We start from the raw sequence: 25262 nt of genomic DNA, 5'->3' as shown, positions 1-25262 counted from the left end.
GGGGGAGGGGAGGGGAGGTGCACACATTCTACAGCAAGGCAGGGTGAGGTTCCTTTATCCAGAACTGTCCTGCTTTCAAACATATTCTACAATACGCAGCCAATTTAGTCCTGTAATGATAGGCAGGTCATTTCTCACCTGGCAGGTATTGCTGAGGTGGCTGATTCTGAGAGGAAGCAGGCAGGTGACTGATGGCGAGGGAAGGAAGGAGAGGAAGAGAGGAGAGATGGGCAGAGCCTTTCTAACCTGCAATGATCTTACAGAAGAGAATCTAGAGAATAGAAAAGGTAACACATTTCTTTTTCTACAGAATAGAAAGAAAACACAATAGAATAGAATGGAGAGAATAGAAAGCAGGACTGCAGTTTCACAACACTCCTTTTATCAGTGCAGGGACTTCATTATTCATTCAATAATTGGTTAAGTTATGACGTTTATAGCTATAGTTAACAGTTTATGTGATTATGGGACACTGAGTTTCACCACATAGGTCAAATTTAGCACTGAGACATCTTGATTTCAATTTCTTTTTTTGGCTTTTATTCACCTCTCACTTCAAACATGGTTTTTTGAGTTTAATATTGCCCAAAGCCTCCTGTAACCTTTCTGACTTGCAGTCAGAATTCCAGTTTTAGGCCAAGGAGGCAAGGTCCAAAAATGAACACGGCAAAAAGGGCCCAAGTTACTAATTCCTCATTATCATTTTGTGTTCTTCATTCATGTTGTTTATTTTAATTACACTAAAAATATGTTAACTTAATACTTTTAGAGAGCTGCAAAAGTCATGCCCTTTTTCATGTTAAAGTAGTGCACCCTAGTTGTGTTGAACTTTGTTGTTTTATGATTTCTTTTTTTTTTTGATGATGATTCTAAGGACTTTTATTGTGAAGCAACCACATATAACATTTTGAGCTGCAAGAAGGCTTGTAAAGTTGATGTAATCCTCACTAACAGAGCCAAGTGTTTCCCCAGTGTTAATTTAATCTATGGTGTACAAATGTGTAACTTGTTAAAGGCCCTGTTTTTCCTTTGTCAGAGTGTGCATGAGAATGTGTGAGTGTGCAGGCAATGGGTAATTGTTTGACTGGCCACACCCCCCATTTAACAAGCAGGTGATATAAATGAGCGGAGGACTGCAGGAGGTGGAAGGTAAGGTCAGGTCAGGGTAGGGAGAGTCTTCTGCAAGTTTTGTGTCTTTTGAACTATTTTGTTTAAGTGTCTCAAGTCTTTTTAAATCTTTTTATGTGACTCATAAGTTGTCACCCTTCATCACAAGGCCTGCATTTAAACTGACCAGTCTTGCCTATTCTGGTTTCAGTATCAGGACAAGTTGCTTGTAGTTAGATTGTTTAATTCCCAGGGATAACATGCTTGGTTTTATTAATATTTGTTAAATCAAAAATATGCATTTACTTAATATGGCTGCACATTAAATTTAACCCTAATGAATGCAAGTGTGTTTATTTTATATAGTGTAGTAAATATTTTTAGCAAAAGCTTATTTATACAGTAAATGACAATGACTGGACTTTCATGTGGGGGAATGTATTTAAAGTTATAGTAAGTTCATTGAAATATCAAAAAGTAATTTTTACTTATGATAAATATTTGATTGCCTGCTGGCCATTAAAATGAATCTGTCTTGGACCTAAAGAGGTTGTAATGTGCTGTCCCCTTTCAACCTGAGCCTGATCTCATATTCACATCCACGTACGTTACCTTTTGCTCCAGGTTCATACAATATTTAATACAAGTCATGATGGAGGTTAACATTATCAGAAATGGAAACATTCAAATATGCGCCTCTGAAGTTCAATAATGCAAAATAGGTGCAAAGTATGCAATACATGAACACATTTGGTTTTATGGGAGGACTTTATCCTCCTCAGGGTGCCCCTGAGGCAAAAAACAGGAAGCCATACCACAGTAAGTATGATAAAATAATCACTCATTATGCAAAATGCTTATGCAGTGTGCAGCGCCACCATGTGGCCGTAGGAGTAATACCACCCATATATTCAAGGCCTAAGGGAAAATGCTTGCTGTGTACACCCACAGCAATGTCAAATACATCCAACATCATAATAAGGAATTCAGATTTGTCCCACTTCACATTAATTGATGCAATTACATTTTACATACTCAGGTACTGAGTCGCAACTGCTGTGTACATACGCATGGTGGCAAAGAGACAATCCACAAACTGGTTTATTGATTATAAGCTTTATTTAATGATGTGTGTGTATACAGTGGTTACACTACCTGGGTAAATAGACTTTAACTGCAAAGATAAGCTACTGAACCAAAAGTTCTTGAAGTACCTGTGTCTTGTAAGAACTTTATGCATTCATAATGTTAATATGACTACTTCTTCTGTGGTAATTATTTCCGGTGGTGTGGGAGCAAGTCTAAACTCTAGCACCAGGAGTGACAGTAGAGTACAGCCTAGTGACAGTCCAGTTTATGGCCAAAAGCCTGTTAAGAAGACCACGTGCTGATCAGTCTATTCATAGCAGTAACACTGCATGCATTAAGATTGAATTTTATCTGATGACTGGCTTAGTATGCTTCTCTGAATCAGTCACTGTCTCTGCTGTTTTCAAACACAGCCTCTCTCCATTTTTAAGATGGACTACCAAGCTACAACATCAGGTTCTTATGAATGCCCACACTTGTGTATGTGTCTTTTTGCCAGCTCATCAATATGTTGTCTTCATGAAAAGAAAAATCGCCATGTGATCTCCTGTGATGCTCCTCCTTGCTAATACAGTCTTTACGGCAACATTATTAAAGTCACATTGATTTATGGGGCTCAGTGACTTCACACAGTAGTGTGCGTTTTAATTAAACCCAGCTAGATTTATTTCTATCGTTTTCAGCTCATTCCTATACTCAACAAGATGGCAGTATTTACACTTTTTTCCTAGTGGTATTGATGAAGGATTCATAACATCGGAAATTCTGCGATGTTTGTCCCCGTTACCGATAATTAGAAGCGATTGAGTTTTTTTTCCCCATGGATGCTGAATTGGAAAAAGCCCTGTGTGATTGACACGTATCCCCCCTGGTCCTGAGCCTGCCGGTCTCCATGCAGTGGTACGTTTCCTCAATTCTCTGCTCTTCTTGCCCCTAAACATGAGGCGGCTGTTGTGCACACAGATGGGGTGGAGGGGAGGTGGAGAGGGCAGCTTGGCAGGGGTCACGGCCAGGAGGGCCGACAAGCTCCTAGCGTACCCCGATGGTGTCACAATAATCACGGTAATGACTACAATTATAGTAATTATTATTCTCCCAGATGTGACCGCTCCATCTACGGTCTGAATGGCTCATCTCTTCTGATGCTAATCCACACGGACAACCTGCAGATGATGTGACCATTTCTCTCTGACACCCTCTCTGTCCCCCAACAGCGCGTTTTTTGTAATAGCTCTCCTCCTAGGGACAGATTTGTGCTTGTGTGTATTCCCTCACAGGTATTAAGCGTTCCCTGGCTGCGTTCGGGGATGTTGGGTGGCGTCAGAGCCTGTAAAAGGGGACCATTGACGGCAGAGTGAAAACAGGCGAGTGGGCGCCGTGGCAGTGGGCCGGGAGGCTACAGAGGTGGACTTGTTGGCTAAGGATGAATAACACGACTGTGTTTGAGATGCATTCTTCTTCTATGGTGTCACATTGGACCGTACAGCCATGCGTATTGGGACCTGCTTCTTACTCCACCGCATGCTGAATATTCAACGTACAACGTGTGGCGGCTACGTCAAGCCTGCGACTGTGTTTTCAGTGCTGTCATTGGAGGTTAGTTTGTCACAGGGTTCAAATGGTTTTAATGGTTTAACATAATAACAGGGTTCAAAGCTGCCAAGGACTAAAATGCCACTTGTATAACAGGGTTGTGCAACTGTTCATAAATCACTGCGTGAGAAAGAAATCAGATGCATGAACTGTGTTGTTGAATCAGGGAGTTTTGTAAACACACTCTTCAACCTGCATTAGTCGGGGGGGGGGTTCCAAGTTAATTTTTTATTACCGAATTTTCACATGTACAAAACAATAATCAATGTAGCAAAACAATAGACAGTTAAAAAAATCAACACAAATATATTATAAAAGAAGCAATACAATGATGGTTACAGTTGCAGAAAAGACTAAGTAAATAAATGAACAAAAAATTCATAACAAAATAAAACAGAACACCCGGGGGAGGGGGAGGGGCGGCTTTGTTTGGACGTGTCCCTCCAAACAAAAGCTGCAACGTCTGAGTGCAGCCCTGCCTGATGACTCATTCAGGACGACGATAAGTGGGTCAATATGTGGTATTAAGGTGGCAGATGTGAGATATCAGTTGTCAGCCTCTCTAGACTCTAGAGAAAGCTTATGGCAATGGCGTCAAACGATAAACAGCAGTGTTTTGGCATTTCTGCTCCTCTGTCATTGACTCCTACATGTAAGTGTCGCTTGATTCGATTATTTATGAATATTACCCACGGTTCCATTCAGCGCGCTGTCTTTTAGCATGCATATGAGGGTGTAATTATGAGTAATCTAAGCATGAGGTCACAAATGGCAGAGCGAGACAATTTATTTGATTCACGGCTGCAGTTTTTAAGCGCCAAAGTTTCCACTGAGTGCCCGTTCTCCTTTTGAGTTCATAATACATTTAAGAATAGTGAATGCATCATTATCCCCTAAACAAAAAAGAAAAAAAGTGTTAATGCTGACCTAAGGAAAATACAGTGTGCACATAGCTTCACATTAGCTTTTAGGCAGGATACGGGCAGCAAATCTTAATGCAATCAGAACCGCTCCCTCTGAAAGCTTGCTGTCTAAATGCACTTAGCTCCAGGCGGTAAAAGCCGCTGGAAATTACTGGCTGGAAGGCAATGCTGTTGCACTTTTCTCCCTTACGTTACAGATTGTAACTCAATTACAAGCTTTCATAAAATGAAGGCAAAGACGCTTTCTGCTCTCCTGCCAGAGTGCATCACAGTTCGTTTTCCTTCTCACAGAGACAAGAAACCTGAAGTCAGTCCCAGGCATCTGAGATCATTCTGATCTTGTCAACATAATCAGGGTGATTGAAATGTTTGGATTTAAAAAAAATAAATAAATGAATACAAAAATACATCTATGTGCAGTTTTTCATATATATAATGTGTATATATGCATAAATATGCTACTCTCGAAGATGCTTCAGCATGACAGTCACATATGCTAATTATTTAAAATCCAGTGCATCTTACCCTACAGACAGCAAAGGTTAAATAATTTAAACAAATCACAGATGAGAAGATTCACATAACAGAAGAGGAGGACAACACATTAGAAGTGGCACAAACAAACCTTTGACATTCACTGTGTATTGCTCCTGTACTGCACCTAAGACACTGAATACTATTTTTCATGAATAAATAACCCATACAGATAGCCGGGGAGGGAAGTAGCAACAGATCGCTGTTAAGGAGAGCACAGTTAAAACCCACAGACTGACCATTCACTAATATCTGATGTGTGTTAGTTATAGTTTAGAGACTCAATACTGTATTTCTTGAGGTGATGGAGGAGGAATGGTTGCTTGTCAGTCTGTCCATTGGGCACACTCAAGGAGCGTGTCTGGTGAGTATCAGTCAGTTTGGTCACCCTGATGGATGTGTGTGTGAAGCTGGCTGGTATGTGAGTTCTCACTGCCCTTCTCCCACACTACCCAGAGAGAATGAGGATCTTATTCCGTTCACTACCTGAAAACCAGGGCGTAACGGGAAGCTTTACCCTCCCTGCTAGCGACTGCATGCTTGTTTCTGTGGTAAAAGTGTGCGATACGTGTGCTGAGGGTGCATTTTTCGTGTGTCAAATCCTGGGTATTTATGGCCTCACGCTGCTACAAAAATGTGGATCCTGGCAATGCATACCTGCTCTCTGCATATGACTGCGCTAAACCCAGAATTAGGTTCGTCAAACTAAAAATAAAACTCGCTCCGCACCCAAGGTGGTGCGAGTACCCGTCACTGCAACAAAAAAAAAAGAACAAAAAAATGACGGACCCATTAATAATTGAGAATTCGTAAATGATGTGCTACGGTGATCGACTGCGTTATGAATTATGAAATGCATTCTCCTTTCTCAAGGTCCTCGCACCTCAGAAAAGGGGAGATCTACCGAGAGCAAAAAAGAAGAATGAGAAGAAGGGAGAGAGAGGAAAGAGGAAAAAAAAAAGAAAAAAGAAATGCTTCCTGAACTCGTCTCATTAATAATTAACGGCAGCATCAGCAGGCCCCAATGGGAGCTTATATTGCACTTTCCAGTGGGCTGCTATTATTACCCGGCCAGGGGATTGGCTTGCGGTGTTGCCCGGGACGGCCGGCCCACCCGGAGACCAGCGAGAGGAGCCGGAGAGCTGGTAGTCTGGGCCGGAGCAGCCAGGGCAGCGGTAGTCTCTTTGACAGGAGCACTGGAAAGGCGGGAGGTCCTTGGAGGAGCGGCCAGAGGGTGAGTGAGGAGGGGCAGGAGAGGAGGCCACTGCTGCTGCTGCTGCTGCTGTGAGCTGCTGTGTGTGCCAGCAGCCGCACTCTCTCCCTGCCAGCACCATGGAGCCCAACAGCCCCAAGAAGATCCAGTTCGCCGTGCCCCTCTTCCACAGCCACCTGGACCCCCAGGCAGCGGAACACGTGAGTGACGGCGACCCTTTCTTTTTCGGCCCGCAGGGGGCCAAAAGCCCTTTGAGAGGGAGAGGCTGGCAGCCTGTGGGGGGTTTGTCCTGTCGAGACGTGGATGAATTGCTTTGCCTCGCATTTGGCTGTGTGTGCACGCAATTACAGATTTTACCTACTTTTTTGGCTGCGGTAGTCAGAGACCGTGTGATTGTGTTGTGACAGTGACTAGTTTAAGGTGTCACTGGATGGGGGAGAGACTTCAGAATCGTCCCGGCTCGCTCGGGGCTGTGAGAAGCCCTACTTACCCCAACTTAGAACAAATGAGCTGAGAGGAAATGGGTGCAAGCGTAATGAATTCATGGCCTGAGGAGAATTGTTTGCGGTAAAATTTGGGGTATCTCAACCACCTGAACCTTTACGCAGCACAAGCGGTTTGGTGCAGTCGCTTCATAGCGTGTCTGACAGTTTGTGAGGCATGTTTTGAATGCGTATGAGGGTGAGAGTGTACGCCCTAGAGAGCAGAATTGTTTGAAAGATCGTTTTTACCATTAGGGTGGGTCAGATTACACAAAATCCCCATGTACGATATTGTATGCTGAAATGCCTTTTTTATATCCCATGGGCATTCACTTGTCTCAGACTCAGCCTCTTACCCAAAACCTATGTCCCGTGGGTGATTAATACCTTGCTTCGTACCCAAAACCTGGACAGCGGCTAAAAACTTGCTTGACTTTTGTTGTGCTATTAGACGAGCTGTACTGGACCTTGAGAATATCAGAGAACCGGTGAAACTGTGAAGGGCGGCGTGGTGGCGGCGTTATGGGAATGTAGCGCTGCGCCTTGTCTGCTCTCTGGGGTAGGCATGTTTGCACACATTCTGCAGCGTATTTGAAACGGTCGGTCCGTACCTTTGCAACCTGAGCCTAATGATGTCACGAGGACTCTGTGGATAAAATGTAATTAACTCTGCTGTCCTAACTTATGACAAATATCAGGGGTTCAGATCAAAGAGGGTCTGTTGTTCCACCCAGATAAGCTTACGCCTCCTTAAATGTATCACTTGAGTACACTTGAGTACAACAATGGGGAAAGATTCAGTCAAAATTACAGCCTGGCCGCCCTTCAGAAATGACAGTGAGGGCTAATACCCACATGTGTTTTTTGTTGACATGCAAGCCCCTGATATTGTGACTGACAGGCAGCGGCCCTCTCTGCACACCTCTCACCTTCACCTCCATCTTCCCCAGATTCGCCGAAGAAGACCCACACCAGCCACGCTGGTGATCTACAACGACGCACCTGCCGCAGGTAAGGGGCAGTGGAAGGTTGCTGGCGGAAAGCTCGCTGAGGTGGAATTAGTCTTGGGAGAGCACCCTGCAACGTCCACCCTGCATGCGGATGGGTGCTTGTTGCCGCTTGGGTTACAGTGGAAAAATCCCCACCACGTCTCATCTCCGAACGTCACGGCACTCTGACTCCAGCCCGCGAGAGTGACACTGGTGTACCTGCCAAGTAGATCTGTGTATTCAAGACTGGCCTTCCATTTCGTCAGGGGTCAGAATACATAGAGAATACATAAAATGCCACTCTCTGCAAGTCAGACCAAGCTATCCCTGCTGTAGCTGTGCGATCATCCTACACTGCGACATAAATAGCCTACATTTCAAACAAAACACCAAATGTTTCCTTTTATAAGATTTTAGAGATTCTTTTCTAAATGGGTATTTATGAAATGTTTGTGACTTTATGCTGGATTTGCAAAGTAATAGAAAGCACATGTTGATTTGTGAGGCCATCAGAGGTCCTGGTCATAGTTTGCTGTCTTTTGGGGATAAAGACTGTCATGGTCATTATGTTCCTAGGGATATCTGGGAATGCTGGGAAAGTGGGATTTGTGCATAAGGACAGTATGCCAAAACAACTGAGCATAATAATATCATAGAGGTGATTTAGGTGGGCTTTGGAAAGGGAAAAATGGAATTTAACTTAATTCCAGCGTGAAATAAAAACCATAAAAATACAAAAACAATGAGAGGAGAAATTTTTAATGCAGATTTTTCGTGAGAACATTTTTTTTCTGCTCACCCTCTTGTTGAACGAATGGGTTCCTGTTATCATTTCAGTATGCGATAGTGGGAAAACATCGTGTCTCAAATTGCAGGAGGAGGGGAAGCTGTAATCTAACCTTGGGTTTTGACTCTGTGACGTTTTTGCCCGTGTCAGAGGGGTCCCTGATGGAATCAACGCAACAATACAACAACGCAACAATGTATTCATTTACAAAGTCATCAGAATCGTTGCCATGGCCACGTCTTGACCTGCTCCTTTGTAGTCTCTTCTTCAGAAGGAGATGCAAGGAGCTGAGAATGGCCACCAATCAGAACACAGTCACGCGGAACGCACAGTCTCTGAGAAAACTGGAGGGACACCACAATGTGTGCAAATGAGATTTGATTGCTGAATCAGACACCTGCCGGCTTTAGTCCCTGTTCCTGTGTGTAGAACAGCTGTATTGTATAAGTCTGATGTAAATTAAGGCTGTTAGACAATATTATCCTTTTTTTGCACGAGCAACTCAGTTTGGACCAATCAGCTGCAACAGGCTCACTTTTCAAAGAGGGAGTGAAGATCATTGGCGTGAGGAGGATCACTCAAGCCTACATTTAAAATGGGCTAAACTCCACTTTTTTGCTGCCGGTTGTGCTAAATGTGGCTTCTTCCCCACACAGGAGAGTTACTCCCGAGTTCCGTCGCTTGCCTTGACTGCTGGGTCACCTTGGTGAAACTCTTTGTTAAACATTCTGTGTTTAACAGCCAGACTTGGCTGCTGTGCGTGGGGCTCTGCTGCAAAATCACAGCGTCAGTGAACCAGCAGCTGTCGAGCTTTGCAAGCATGCGTTGCCTGGACTGTCAGGCTGAAAACGTTGACAGCACATTTTGCAAAAAGAAAAAAGAAAACAAACTGTGTCTGAGAAGAGAAAAAAATGCATAATCAAGCAATCAAAGAGCATTCATTCAAAAAGATGGAATGGCCCCGCAAAAACAATGTCCAGTGTGTTAAACTCTTACGCACGCTCTGATGTCTTTGTGCTCTAGCTCAGGCAAAATTGGTCTAAATTGATAATAAGTAGATGCATTTCAACAAGAGCAACCATGTGGTTTAATCCAGCCTTTGAAGCCAGTTTAAATGTGTATGAATGCATCCTTGTTGCATGAGAGGATCTTCTGGAGGGACAGTGATTGGCTAGTTTTTCAGTAAAGTGTGTAATGGTATCAAAGTGTGTGGTATAGAGGACTGCATCAGTGTGTCCACTTTTGTTTATTAAGACATTTTTCTATTTCATAAAGCAGGAGAACTAATGTCAGTTTTGTGACACAGAGCTGCTTGACACTGGAAAGAACTTAATACCATTTTGGTGGTTACCTTTTTTTCACTATTTCACTTTAATTAATGCTTTAATTAAGTCGTTCATTCACAATAATGTTCTGGAATGTTCTGGAAGCTCTGACGTCACACTCGGTACTGAGCATTGTTGTTTGGCAACATTGTTACAATCCTCTGTTGTGTATGGAATCTCACTTGGATCAAATTCCTATTGTGATGTCTTAGGGGTCACTGTAGTGGCCTTCATCTCACCGGATGGTCTGTTGGTGCCTCATAGAGCATGCAGATTTCCAGGCCATACGGCCATTTTGAATTCAGGTCCTGGTGGAATAATTCCAAAAAGCTTTCTGTGGGATGCTTGGACTTCAGGGAACAACTTGGGCCATTCACGCTGTTGAAAAACTGTGACGACACAGTGACCTTGAACATGTAATCACGTGCCCATGTGACCTTGAGGAAGGTCAAACAAACGACCTCAGGCACCCACAACTGTTGAACCTGCTGTTCATCCCACACATCCTATCAATGGTGTCATTTGCTCAGTGAGCAAACACACAGTCCAAGGGTTTACCACAGCAGTACACAGCAGCTGTTGGAGAATATGAGATTTAAATTATGATTTAACACTCACACATTTGACATGAATCCCTCATGTACCACAGCAGAGCTGCACATATTCATAACAGCAAGAGTAGAAAGTGTGTTTAGCAAGTCTGTAGGACCTGTGATGGCTAATATTCAGAGCTGATGAGCAAAGATAAAATCATTCTTTAATTGTGCCAAAAGCTGTGCTCATCGATAATGGACAAGACACACGTGTATATTCTTTTCTCTGTAACAAAGGTTCATCCACAATTCTTACAGTGCAATAAACCTATGTGAAGGTAGCCAGCTCAGCGTCCATGAAGCCTTCAGCTAGGGATTCAGCCACTTTACTGAGTATTCAAGGGCAGGATTTCCATCCTGTTTTTCTTTGTATTTTTCTGTGTGATGCGTGTTTCATGTCGTTGTTTGCCCGTTTTTGTCTCGTGCTTGTTGACTGAGATTGAGTCCTTTTGCACTTTACAGAAAACAGTGAGGGCATCGTGTGTGATCCTAATATTTGTATTTGATACTCTTCACAATGCTTGCAATACATAATCATTTGTAATATTTGTACCTGACAGTAGGGGTGTATGCAAGTACAAAGCCTTTCCATTCATCACTATACCTATTACTACAAGTACTGTGCATCTTCATGTATTATATACATTGTTATGTGTACATGTTATGTACGCTGTCCATCTACAGTATCTACTATAGCAAGCAAAGTCTGTTGATTGGCTTTCTACAAGCCATTGATCGACATCATATGATGGCTCCTCCCCTCATGGGGTTTATGAAGCGTCACCATTACACCACCCAAGAGTAAACATCAATGCTCCCCTCAGACACCATTCTCAGGCTGAAGCTGAATTTGCAAGTTGAGAAGTGCGATAAAGATTGGAGGCACCGGTCTGCGTGGCGCTTGTCCTTGTACTGACGCGGTGTCGTGGCCGCGCTCGTACCCTATGTGTGACTGCGGGCCGTGTGGTGTGACTCTCGGGAGACCCACAGTGGGTGGGCAGCGTGGGACCCTCTTTGTCCGAGACAGAGTTCTGAGAACAAGCCGCTCTCTGTCTCGCTGGCATTTCGCTCTGATCCAAAGCAGAGCGTTGGGCTATATCTTGTCAGACTCAAATGCCCCTTCTGAAGGCTTAAAACCATGTTTTTATCATGCTGCGTAATTTCTCTGTTGCAACGTCCAATGTTTACTTGCCTTTGACACAGGAAATTTCACTGAATTAGACTCAGGCATGCTTACTGTGTTGTCAGTTGTATTTACATGTACAAAGGCTGGGATATTATGCAATTTTCAGTATCATTTTGCACAGGCACAAACAGCATTGATTGATTGTGGAATTCTATCCTGCCGTGCTTAATTCATCCACTTTAAATTATTTAACACAAATTTGCCTATGACTCAGTTGACCTTTATTGCAGACATATTAACTAGATAGAGTTTGTAAACCAGTTAGGTCAACACAGTCTGTGTTCCGGCCATAACAATATTCCCTGGTATACCGTGCCTAAATGGAATTTTCGTACATTCTATTGGTACATCACTTGGACATGCTTAAATTAATGGTTATAGCAAACTGAAGTAGGGAGATGTTGTAGAATGCCAATATTTCAACCCTATTCTGTAATTGTAACATGAAATAAACAATGATGTTTCAAAAGTTCACCTGTTAGCTAGGTTGTTCACTAAACAGCACCGTTAAATTACTATAGCAACAGTATCATATCAAGTGTTGTAAGTGTACCAAGTGTGTGCGGTCTCTTCACGGGATATGTGTCTTTTTTCTGTTGTGTTCCACATTGAAAACCTGATGTAGCACATGAGATGTGAGATCTTTAGGGAGTGATTCTTTACCATGGCATGCACAGCAATGAGGAGAGGAATGAATAACAGATGGATGTTATTTTAGGCCAGAACAAATTAGTTTCAAAGGCAAGTAACGTTCACAGGCCAAAAGGTCTCTGCTCAATGTATTTAGTCTGTACATCATCCCACTTGTTAATAAAACTGAAGGCAGAACCTTTTAAACATTCCAAAGATAAAGATCCTGTGATGTCATCATGTAGGTAAAGGGGTCCATGTTCTCACCCTGTGTCCACACACTCAGGGAACATTATCAAGTTTCAATCCCAGGCAGATGTGCTTTCCACGGGTCTCAAAGTTATACCCAGATACAACACATAGACAGTGTTATTGTTTTTTTTTTTTCTGTTGTCCTGAATATTAACATGATTCATTTCAAATGAATGACATTTGTGAGCATGTCATGGATGTGTGCCTAGGGAGGATTACGAGAGGATGGTTTCGCTTGGTGATGGGGTGGTAAGGAAGGAGAAGGGGTCAATTCATCGCTAGGTCCTCACTGTGTTCTGGTTCATCGCTGTGTCCCTGTCGTGTCGTGGCAAATCGGTGATTCCTCACCGTGTTCTCACTTATCCGTGGGTTTGCCTGGTGCTCCAGCCTAATTGTGTTCCTGCCTGTGATAAGCTTTGTTGCGGGGGAGATAAATGCTTCTGCTGACTGAGACAGTCGATTTTGCACTCTGCCAGAGAGGATGAATAATTGAGCCAGTAACCCAGTGAACATTACATAGGGTCTGTAATGCCACAGGCTATAGGAGACGGACACCAGCATTCACAAGAGCAGGAGGTCATTCTCAACCCACAGCTGCTCACGTCTACAGACTGAGCTGTGAAACGCTGTGTTCCTATCATAACTCATAACTATTTAGTTGTCTTTTCTTTTTGTTTCAGTAGCAACAATTAGTGATTCTACCAGGATGTTGTGGTTTTTTTTTCCTCTTGGCTGTTGTTTTGAGAGATTGAGAGTGCGTGGGCTAGTTTGAGACAGTTACGACAGGTGCAGTGCTACATATGTGACTCACCTGCCTAATGGGCATACCAGTGCTGCTCTCTTTGTGCGTATCATTTTATTGCCTCATCAACTTTATCGTATTAAAACAGGGTGATGCACTCTTTGTGTTGCCAGCCGAGCCTGTGATTGGTTTTTAAAGTGAGGGTTTAAAATTAAAGGGGCGCTCTGACAAGAGCAATAAAAAACATCAATGATTCACATGACTAATTTCATTTTTTTTCCCTAGAAGGGGATGACAAAGGGACAACAGGAAGCCAAGCGGAGGTAAGCCACGCGCTGTCGTCTCTGTGACACAGGGGGGAAATGGTCCAGACACCCTTAGATTCACTTTGATTTTATTGGCCAACAGAACACCACCTCCCTCCTCTAAACTGAGGCAGCCCTCTGGCAGAGCTGTACTGGATTGCTGTTGCTATTTCCTTGCCCGCTGCAATGTGAAAGGCCATTCCTTAGCTTCCATTTTATTAGTGCACTTTCCAGACAGGCTGTGTGTGTGTGTGTGTGTGTGTGTGTGTGTGTGTGCACGCACGCGTGTGTGTGTTTTTTTCCCCCTTGATGTGTCTCTTCAGCGGAGGATGCTCTGATGCGGTTATTATTGATTGGCGGGGGCGTGTCCCGTCCCAAAATAGCATGGGTGAAACCGAACCCTCTCACGCCGATGTTTTCCACTCCCCGTGCCAGGTACAGAGTGCCGAGCCGTCCCCCGCCCAGAGGAAGCAGAGCGTCTACACCCCACCCACTATGAAAGGTAAACCGCCCGGGGGCTCGTCTCCCATCATGCACTGCATGAGACGCCGGGGCGTCGGCTCCCTGTTGTTGCACACGCAGCTTACATGAAGCTCCATCTACAAGAACACGCGTGTGTCACCACTGCTTTCTTGAGTGCATCTTTGCCATTTCTTGTAGGTAGACCTCATCATTACACAAGGTGATTTTTTTTTATTGATTGAGGTTTTTATTTGCAGCACACGAAGTGCAGAGATCATTTTGCTTATGTGGATTTATTCTTTTGCCTGTATGCCCAAACACGCTTTCTTTTTGTTTTGGCCTGAGAACTTGGTTTGCACTTGCACTTTTCTCCTTGACACTGACAGCATTGCCTTGTTTGGGAGCGTCGTCAAGGGTCTCTGTAACGTGCTGAAGAAGTCCTATCACTGTGCACAGCACACAGTTCCAATCATGACACAGCATCAGCCACAGTATCAAACAGAGCATCAGAGTTAGGGATTATTCTGTGCACTCAGATGTGTTCAGAAATGTTCAGGAGCCCACTAATGCGGTATGGACTGCGGCTTACGTGCGAATGTACAGTAGCAAAATTCAAAAAGCATTAATGCGCACTCTGTTATTTCTCATTTTACTTTACTTGTCTCCTTAGGGAATTTTGTCTGCGACGTCTAAACAGCCGAGAGCACAACACTACACAACAGATAATATACACAACATTATGTGTTTCTGAGCTGTAGTTTTGGACGACATCGTGTGTCTTTAGATGAACCATTTAGAACCATGAGATGTGGTTGGCAGGGAAATGGCAGAATTCCCCACATCTACAGTTATCAGCTATCAGCTATGTAAAAACCAATCAATAATCTGGCTCGCTAACAAACTCTCTCACTGTGTGACAATAAGACTAATACCAAGGTGTTGCCACAGAGACATAACAGCATTGTTTTTATAGATTAGATCTGTATTCTAGCTGACCGAAACATAGACTTCCTGCTGAATCGTGGTTATCTGACCGCTGCACTTGTGGTTATCAGAGACAGTTACTTTCAGACTCAGCACTGGACTGCACCACCCTCAGCTGGCCCCAGTGACATTTGTTTGATCTCTGTACTGTCAGATGGCCAATCATAGTAACTGCGTATTCAGGAGGTGTCATGCTTTGTCTGCACGTTCAGTACCTGTGAGTGCTTGTCGGAGACTTGCAGACATGGGGAGGACATAGTGTACTAGATATGGTGGTTCCGTTTCGGCTCAGCCGTTGGATTATGTATGGAGAGGACGGGATACAAGAGCATGCACCTAACCCCTGACACATCTGATGTTTGTGAGTGCTGTGCCATCATTTACCTGACCCAGCACTGCTTTTGTTCAATAATACAGATATGCAATATCTGGCATTGCCTGACATTTGTGATTTCTAATGGTCAGTACACACACAAACATAAAAACTGATAGATACACACATACACATAGACACACGCACACACACACACACTCAGATAGACATGCACCACAAACACACAGCTGTCTTACAGTGAAGTCTTTGGGGTTTGCTGCTATTTCCAACACAATGGCTTCCTGCTTCTGTATGAGTCCTGACACCCCACTGAGTCCAGTGCCCAGGAATGTGGCTATTCACTGTTGCATTCAGGGCTGGTGGGTGCTCTTACAAAGCAGGTCAGGTCAGCTTTCTCCATTTCAATGCTTTCAATGGAAGAAGCGGCCATGTTTAGAACAAATAATTAAGCTTATTGATTTGGATGTTTCTGCCAAATCCCCCGAGTTTTGATTGGAATCTCATGTGGCACGGAATGCTCTTGTCAAATGATGTCATCAGAAAGCCAGCTGGACTTAGGCCATTATTATATCACAGTCCACAGCTGGCGTGACACCACGCGTGAGCATATTTTATCTCTGTTCAGCCGCTTTCCTTGCGATGGCGGATGGAGACTGCCAGCATAGGGGGTTTTTGAGAGCCCACATTGGCTAAGCGCAAAGTATCGCTGACTCATACAGGGAGCGTTTCCTGGAATAAAACCTACTTCCACACTTCCTCGCTTTATGGACAGAGAGATCTGGAGGTCTGTCTGAGTGATGGTAGCCTTTCCTTCTCCCTGGCAGTATAATGACAGGCGGACTTTGACCTGATGGTCCCATCATCAACAAATGGGCTGAATATTCATGTACATTTACACTGTACCTGCATTAGCAATATAACCATTGTGTACATACGGATAGTTGTAATTGTCAAACCTGTTTGTGTAGTACTACTACTAGTAGTATACTGTTCAGTATACTATTAGTAGTAGTGTAAACACACAGGTAACAGGAGCACTTAATGTGTAGCAGGACCCAAATTTTAACCCTTGATTTAGCTCTTTGATGAATTGGACATTGGTGCAGATGTAGAGTCAGTTGTAATGTAGGCTTTGTCTGTATGGGTCTATATAAGTCCAGTGTAAACACATAGGTGTTTGGGACACTTAATGCTGGACCAAACTGGACTACCCAGACAACTGTGCAATTGTATAGAACCTGGTGGCTATGAGCTGTGGTGGATTTCAGATCCAGTAAGTACAGCTGTCTCCAACAGGAGTTCACACAGGCAAATGTAATGGTCGCAGTGGTAGTTTTTCAGGGCCATGCAAGCTTGGGGGACCAGGAGTTCAACAGAGTGAATCTCAGCAACAAAAGACCGACACACATTAAAAAAAGTAGCTCAGATAAGCAGTTCAATGTATGTCCAGCACTTTCAATTTTTCAAAAGTGCAGGGTTTGGAAATGAGCTGCAGTGTTAGTCAGCAGGCTGGTGACTGCTTCCTTTCACTGCATGGCTTCTCTTTGGTTGGCTTGCACTTTCACGCTTTTGTCCAGAATTCAGTTGAATAGCATGCTTACATCCCTTGTTTTGCTAAGAAAGAGAACATAAATAATCACTGGCTGTTAACGTAGTTAAAAAATGTATTTAAAGAGTAAAATGCCACTGTCATGTTCTTTGTTTTATTAAATTTGCTATTGAAGTAGCTGATATCACTGAGAAAGCTTATTAGGGTTTTGCCAAAAGACTCAAATCTGCACTGCCTTGAAAACTCAGCTTTGTCCCCGCGAAGTGAGGAGGTCCTTAAGGAAGGTGTCATGGCAGTACTTGTCCATGTGTGGCGCTGTTGTCTCCCCTGTTGAGTGCAGAGCTGCAGCTGGTGGTGGAGCAGCACCTTCAGAAGCAGGAGCATCAGGAGGCGGGGCTCTCTGACAGCCTTGACTCGCTCAGTCCAATCACGGCCCAGCACTATGGCAACGCAGCCCAGTGGGCCAATCACAACTGCCCGGAGCCCAATGGCAACGAGGCCTTTGTCAGTGTGCAGCTTGGTACTGAGGAAAACCCAGACAGCAGCTGTGCTGGGGGTAAGTTCAGGGTATTGTGGGCTGTCTCACCTCTCCCCCCACAGTACAAATACAACCCACAGTCAGCATGAGTCTGAAGGGGAGAGTATGGACATCTTCCTCCCTTATTAAATACAACCCACAGTCAGCATGAGTCTGAAGGGGAGAGTATGGACATCCTCCTCCCTTATTAACTCATCCCAGATCAGAATCTTTATAATCAATGTTGGAGGCTGGGATTGAGGATAGGTAGGCAGGTATTACATATAGGTACCAAGGTACCTGGAGCAAAGGTGAGGATGCCAATGAGATCCAATGAGAACACTTCATGTTACTGTGATCTCTGAACATACACATTCATATATCTGCACTGTAACTGATCCTTCTTTTTCTGCATTGTTAACTGCAAGCAACCTCTCTGGATCCTTCAAAGGCAAAACGAGGACTTCTGAGAAGATTACATTGCATATACTTAAAAGAATGATATAAATGTTCAAAGATCACCGTAATGCCTCGTACACAAATTATGATATTAGCTGCAATTTAGCCTAGAGTGTGCGTTATCCTTAGTGAAATTTAGCATGCGGACGCTAAAATCGCAGCACAGTTTAACACCTTGGCTAGTGCCGTGTGGCTCCTAAGAGCAAAAATGATCGCTCTTTTGAGTGCTGAGCAAGCTGGGAGTGGATATCAACTGGTTTTGAAATTGTTGCCGATTGATGCTCAGTGCAGGGCTTCACAAGCACCGAGGGACTGGCAACAGCCAGTGAAAAATAAGAGAACCCGTTCAATAATGTAACATGCTGACAAAAAAAAAAAAAAAATTCACTCTTTACTGTAAGAGCCATAGCTACATGCAGTGAGGGAGCCATGGATCGAAAAATATACCATACAGAAGCTGTGAGCACCAGACTCACGGGAGAATACAGGAAGGGCAGAGCAGAGATGAGGAGTTGATTGAGCTGTGGCAAGCACACAAGGAATAAACTGAATCCATCCACAAACCGTCTCACAGCTGTCAGCACGATAGCAACACCTGGTACATCCCAGAGCTGGGGTAAGCAGTTTACACCCCTATACGGCATCGTCAGTGACTCACGCGCAGCCCTGTATGGCTCAGAAATTGAATTGTAGTCCTCGCGCACTGACATATAGCACCATTCCCCAGTTCGGTGTGACGTGTTCGCCACCAGCCTTCCACGATTTGTCAGTAGCAATGCACACTGTGTGTGTTTGTGTCTGGTTTTACTTGTGCTCTTCCTTGTGAATTCCAAGAGCAGTATTATGTGCAGTAGGCTCATGGATAAGCCTTTACATTTATGTAACAAAGACATAGATCTTTAGCAAGCTCTTCAAGTACAGCTGCGGTAATGCATTCACGGTATAAACATGGTTTCCCTGACACCATATCGGGTTACACCATTTGCCCTTATATAAGGATTCCCCTTCTGCATGTGTCTATCCAATATATGTATTCACTGTCTCTGGGGCATAGTTTCCAACATGGCTTACTATACTAACGATTCAGTACAATTCGAGTGTTGCTAACATGTCTGATCTCTCTCTTCCTCTCTCTCTCCCTCCACGTTTTTTGATAATTTCACTGTTATTATTTTCTTTCTCCTCTTGTCACCATCTGTTATTATTACTTTAACATATCTGTACAGGAGAGCGGTCAGAGGTGTCAGAGAGTCAGCAGGAACCGCTGCCGAGTCCTTCGTCTGTCTCTCGATAGCCTAGCGTACCCAGGCCAGCTTCTGTCCTTTCCTTCCTGCGGCTGGCCTGTCCTCGCAGTATTGTATCACACACGGAAGCCTTTCTCTGGAAACATCTACCGGAGCCCATAACGAGCTATTAAGGCTTATCTTTCTCACTGCGCACCGTATTTTTTTCTAGTTACATAAATCAGAGTTTTCGTTTAATAATAATAAGGCATAGCAATCACATCTTCTTGTTTTTCTACAACGCGGCGAGTTTCACTCCTCAAAGTGCTTGTCTTTCTCCAGATCAGAAATACTTGTCATTTTTCTGTGGTATCTATCAAAGAGTAGCCTTGTTGTCCATTCAATCTGTATATGGAATGTTGTTCTTCTGTGAAAAGAAATGTAATAAAAATGAATAGATTATTTTAAAGAAATATCTTGCGTTCAATTAATTTACAGCAACAGAACCTTGCATTTGCATTTTTTCCAGAATGTTCTGAGCTAAAGTGAAAATGATATTTGGAGATGGAAGTGCGTGACTCTTTCTCTCAAGCTGAGAAACCATTCTAAAGGAGTGACAGTTCTGACCTATCTTAGGCTCGTACTGCAACCCCTCTTCATCAGAATTACTAAATACATATTAATACACAACTCCTGCTTTTTCCTCTATCTCCATGCAGGGAATTGCCATTCTAAGGCAATAGTATGTAAGAATGAATCAGGAAACAGACAACATTTTTATGAGGACAGAATTATATAGATCAGATGTCATGGCTCTGCCCTTTCTACTTCACTCCTGTCTGGTAACTGATTCAGTCCTGCAGAGCTGCTCTCTCCCCTCTACTTTAGATTTTATGAACATCTCACTTTAGGGTGATGTGCACAAAAAGTAAACTGGACCCGGTGCCTTTGAAGCCTAAACATGTATATGATGTGTGTGTTTAAGCTCACTTCATCAAATTCAGCCAAGGATACCCTCCGGTTCAAAACTTTGGAAGCAAATAGTTACATCATTATCATCATACTATTATTGTACTAATTATAATTAGTGGTAGTAGTAGTGTCGTCATTATGATTGATTATCTGTGTAGTAGCTGTCTAGCTGCTGTTAAATCAAGTCAAAAATCAGAATGAAAGTGTTTTGAAATGCAAATCATACATCAGACTCGTGACTTTTGTGTTTTCTGGAATAAAATCCATCATTTGTGAACGATCTGAATTTTCTCTCTGCGATGCTATTAAGGTTAACGTATAAAATTAAAATAAAAATAAATCAACGAGAAAAACAATAGTTACATTTATCCTTTTATAGCACATGGCCAGGGGTATGAATAAATATGGAGGGCGCTGTACATGATAGGACAGCGTGTTAGTTTACTTGTAAGTACAATGTGCCGTATTACTCCCCAGAAAACAACAGAATAAAAATACATTGTTACAGTGAAAAACACACAGGTTGAATGACATGTTTTCTAATTCGTGAATCCTTGCTAATTACTTGCATCAGGATCGTTTCAACAAATTTTCAGTGATTAATTATCGCAGAGAACTTGGATAAAACCCGTAGTTGTCATATATTTAGCTGTAATAACACTCATGCTCATTATCATAACCTCACATACACTCATTATCAACTTATGGAAGTGAATTTGGACAAGTGTGTCATACCAGCATCTCTGTGTTTATTATTCTGTGTATCGCTATACATATTCTGACTGCAGAAATATTGTTGGTCTATATATGATGTATATCCACATCTTTTTTTTCAGGATTAAGATTTTCCTATAATAATTGTTATACTTTTATTGTTCAGGGGAAATTTACAATAAATATCATCTCCAGTTGGATAAACATGTTGAATTATGATAACACAATCAAAATTTTGCACCATTATGAGCAGAGTGCCAGCTGTCCTTTAAGGCTTGTTGAATAATATGGCATTTCAAAATACGACATTTAAATGATTTCAGTAATGACCGATTTGCTTGATAAAATACACAAGATACTCTAAAACAGACTGATAGTATTCGTCCTCATTTCTCAATGAGAAACCGCATGGCTTTGAAAAGGTGTCTGTCTTGTATCCTGTGTCTCTTGTACGCATGGCCCTAATCCAGGCTCCGGAGCCAGGAGAAAATACAGAGGGGTGCAATTGCAATCCATGGGGGTGCACAAAAAGTCATAAATACCGTGTAGATATCGGTTTGTAAGGAGACAATTGGGGGTACACTGAAGTCGGTCTGGGGGTGCACTCTCATAGCGCCAGGCCGGCCCTAATCTCTGCACTGGTAAAGCCCACATCATCAGGCAAATGAATCCAGGTGATCCACTAATGAACAAATCAGAGAAATGGTCAGTGTTTCCTCGATGTCCTCCATACACTTCTTGGTGCACCCCCGCCCCCCTCCCCCCGGGGCATTTGCACCGGGTGTCAGGCATTATGATGAAGACTGTGATGCAGGGAGGGGGGTAGCAGGATCCCAGGGCTCTGTGGGTGCTGCCCCCCCCCGGGCTGACGCAGGATCTTTGTGTATGGCCACCGCAGGCAGGGAGTTGACGGACCCCCACGGAGCGCGGGAGGAAGGGAGAGACCCCCGCGGCCCCCAGCGATGGCGGCCGCACTCCGACACCTGCGCCGAGCAGCAGCCAGGAACCCCGCCCAGGCGCAAGGACACGCCCTACCAGCACCCTCATCCCTTTACTCCAGGTAGGGCCGCCCCCAAACCAGCCGGAGCTCGACCATGTGTTTGAGTGCAGTACACCAGCAAGGGCCATTCTCCATGCACTGTAGGGTATGCTGTAATCTCAATTTAGGCTATGTTGTACTGCATTTAAGTATCCAGTGCAGTTACGTATGCACTAGTTATCAACACTCTGACAAATGGGCAGACCAGAGGTGGAAAACTCCGGCTTCAGAGAGTAAAAGTCCTGCCATGTATTTGTTCCACCCATGCACTACACCAGCTGAATTTAATTAGCACAACTCTTCAGCCAGGTAGAGGAGCTAATTACTGAAATCACCTTGTTTAGTGAATGGCTAGAACGAATACATGGTAGGGCTTTTACTTTCTGAAGCCGGCGTTTTCCACCTCTGGGGCAGACACTTGTTCAAACATGCTCAGTTGTGTTGTGTACGTAACGTTTTCCTACCGCTTAACTGGCTGCACTTCCTACCCACTCTTTATAAGTCACTCTAGGTGAGATCATCTGCTAAATGACAAAAATATATGATGCAATGCGATCCTGTGCACTCCTTCACAATTATTTTGTTGGCAAGCGTATGAGAGACTGGGAATGGAGGCCGACGTTCTGAGCGGCAGCAATAGAGTTAAAGTTATTCTTGTTCCTAAGAAACAAGATATATTGCACTGTGCATTTCACTTCCTCTCTTCTAATTATGAACAGTGTCAGCAAACAAAGACAAGACATTACAGTGTTATCTTAAAATTCTCTTTGCAGTATGCACACACAAGAATAAAACTGAACCTAAATGTGTTCATGTTAACGTCACCACAGAGATCCCCATAAATATTAAGTAATGTGTGTGTTTCTTCTGTGAAGGCAACTGCTGGTCTCTTTACATTTTAATTATGTTCTACTGGCTGTTAATAGACTTGACCATCCTTGTGTCAGCCTCATTTCCTGTTCTCAGTCTTACTATATCATGTTACTGAGAAATCGCTGTGCTCTACGCACCGTATGTATGAGCACCACCCCAGAGTGGTTTGAAAGGTCATGGGGTCATGGTGATGAGTGGGGGGGGGTCATGGGGTCATGAGTGGCACATTGGAGATGAGTGAGCATATCTGGGTGTTTTCACCGGACGCGTGTCAGTGGTACCGCAGCTGCTGAAGCACAAACACCACCTTGTCCCCAGTGATGCTGGCAACCTGCCTTGCACATCAGCCTCTGACCGTGCGCAGCGCTGCGGTCGGTCAGCTGACCAGGAGGGGCGGAGCATGGAATGCGGTCAGGACTGGAACGCCATCAGGCTGGATCGGACTGTGGCGCACATCAGCAGCGGGGAAAGTGCTTGTGAATACCAACCGCACTAACAGAGGGAGCGTTCAGCCTAATAACGTTGACCGTCAGCCCTGGCATTCAGAGCCGTTTGCTGACTCAGCTCCTTCTGTGCCACCCGGTACCTCAGAGAGAGGGGGAAGCTCCTGCCACCTGATCTCTGTGTGTCCAGATGGTCAGGCTGTGGAGCAGCTGTCGCCTGACCCTGGGTCAGTCCCCAGTCCCCTGCTCCACTCCGCGCTCCGCAAATCTCTGAACTGTGATGCAATTCTGAAGCACAGTATATCAGAGGGGAGCTGTCTCCGTCGTCTCTCAGGGGTCTGTGATAGAGTACCTGCTCAGACAGACAGTGCCCTGCTGGTTCGACAGCTTATTGACTTTGCAGGAGGAAGAGGAGCAGATGTCCATGGGGAAGGGAGGGGGGGAGGGGGAGGGGGGAAACAAAGTCAGAGAGAAATTGCAAGAGTGAAATACATTTGGAAGCAATGAACGTGAAAAGAACTTCAGACTTTTTTTTTAATTCAGATGAAGACATTTCCTTTTTCATCTTACACAGTTTATTAATGCCAAACACAAATGCAATGTATTTTAGCCTTTGTCTTTTATTTTTTGACTCTTAGACTTTTTCATTTTAAAATTGGCCCAATAGAGCTTCCGTACAGGTGACCCTGACTCTGCAGGTGTGTCTCTGCAGGAGGGAAGCTGCTGCACCCGCAAAGGGAGTCCGCGTTCCCCGAAGAGGAGGAGGGTCTGGAGGAACAGGAGGATGATGGGAAACCGTAGAGACAGCATGGGACTCCATTTTCACATCTGGTGTCGACAGTTCTGGCGTGTGAGTGGAAAAGAGAATTGGGTGCCCTTTTTCAGCCAAATGGGGCTCAGAGGTATTGATAAATGCCTTTTTTGTCTTAAGAAACAACCGTCTTTCTTTTATACCCCTACCCCTGAGCTCCAGCTGCAGGTGAGGTGGGGAGGGTTTTGAACGGCCGGAAGGACTAGGGGGGTTTGTTGAATATGGTGGTTGGAGTACAGTTCGGTTCTTTAGCTGTTACTTCAGTTACTTCACCTTACTCTGGCATCCATGCTCTTACAGAGCTAATGTGCTTCATTGTTTTTGACCATTTACAGTTGTGACATGACAAACAGATGAGATACCAGCTTAATGTTTTTGTGTCATTAGTAATAATAAAATACCATATAAAATCTGGATGCACGCAGAGACTTATATCTTTGTTTTTAAGAACATAACAGCGTACATGTCTATATGCTAACTGTTCCAGTTTAGGTTCCTCTGAGCTACTGAAAAAAGGCTCAAATTCCAGAACAAAGCCATTCGCTGACTTTTCACAAGTATTTGTGGAAAACTTTTTTTTTACATGAAAGTAATTTGTACATGCCCCCCCACACAGCAGAGAGGGACCGCCGGTAGAGACATACCCCTCTCTAATCCGAGTTCCAAACACGACCGACCGCCCCCTGCAAGGCAACCTGGCCATACCTCTAATGGTTTTGGCATGGCCCCTAATATGCATTAAAAAGAAATTGAATAAAACAGAGTGCTATGTGTCTCTTTTTATGGCTGCGATGGAGCATTGGGTTTCACTTAATGTAGCCAGTGTGTCCACATCGCCAGACTAGCACTAGGGAAGTCTGTGGGCCTCAGCCATGTCTGATTCCCGTAGCTAGCCCTTTCAACTCAGTCTGAATAGATATGGAGGCCTGGGACTTTGGCCATTTGCAATCTGTCAAACTGTCATTTTTTAAAACCTCCTCTTTAAAACATCTGTTGATTTAATGGCATTAAAGAAAATCATATATAAATTTCATTCACAACTTTGTTGTAACAAATTTAATTCTGGCACTGACATTATGATAAGCTGTACTCTTCTGGCTAGGCTGATAGTTACAGTAAATACTAACAAGCT

At 43.8% G+C, this 25262-nt stretch overlaps 1 protein-coding gene across 1 annotated transcript; it reads left to right on the top strand.

The window, feature by feature from the left end:
- Window positions 1-6411: 6411 nt before the first annotated feature.
- ppp1r1c (protein phosphatase 1, regulatory (inhibitor) subunit 1C) lies at window positions 6412-24341 on the top strand. The gene is made up of 7 exons (XM_036546035.1): window positions 6412-6659; window positions 7892-7952; window positions 13731-13768; window positions 14186-14252; window positions 17420-17635; window positions 21863-22024; window positions 24032-24341. Exons 1-7 carry the CDS (start codon window positions 6579-6581, stop codon window positions 24118-24120), a joined length of 714 nt encoding a protein of 237 aa, XP_036401928.1. The 5' UTR covers window positions 6412-6578; the 3' UTR covers window positions 24121-24341.
- The last annotated feature ends 921 nt before the right edge of the window (window positions 24342-25262 follow it).

The sequence above is a fragment of the Megalops cyprinoides genome, chromosome 14, assembly GCF_013368585.1.
Source record: "Megalops cyprinoides isolate fMegCyp1 chromosome 14, fMegCyp1.pri, whole genome shotgun sequence".
NCBI lineage: Eukaryota > Metazoa > Chordata > Actinopteri > Elopiformes > Megalopidae > Megalops > Megalops cyprinoides.
Note: the sequence above shows the minus strand (reverse complement) of the source record. Positions and strands in the feature narration are given on the sequence as shown.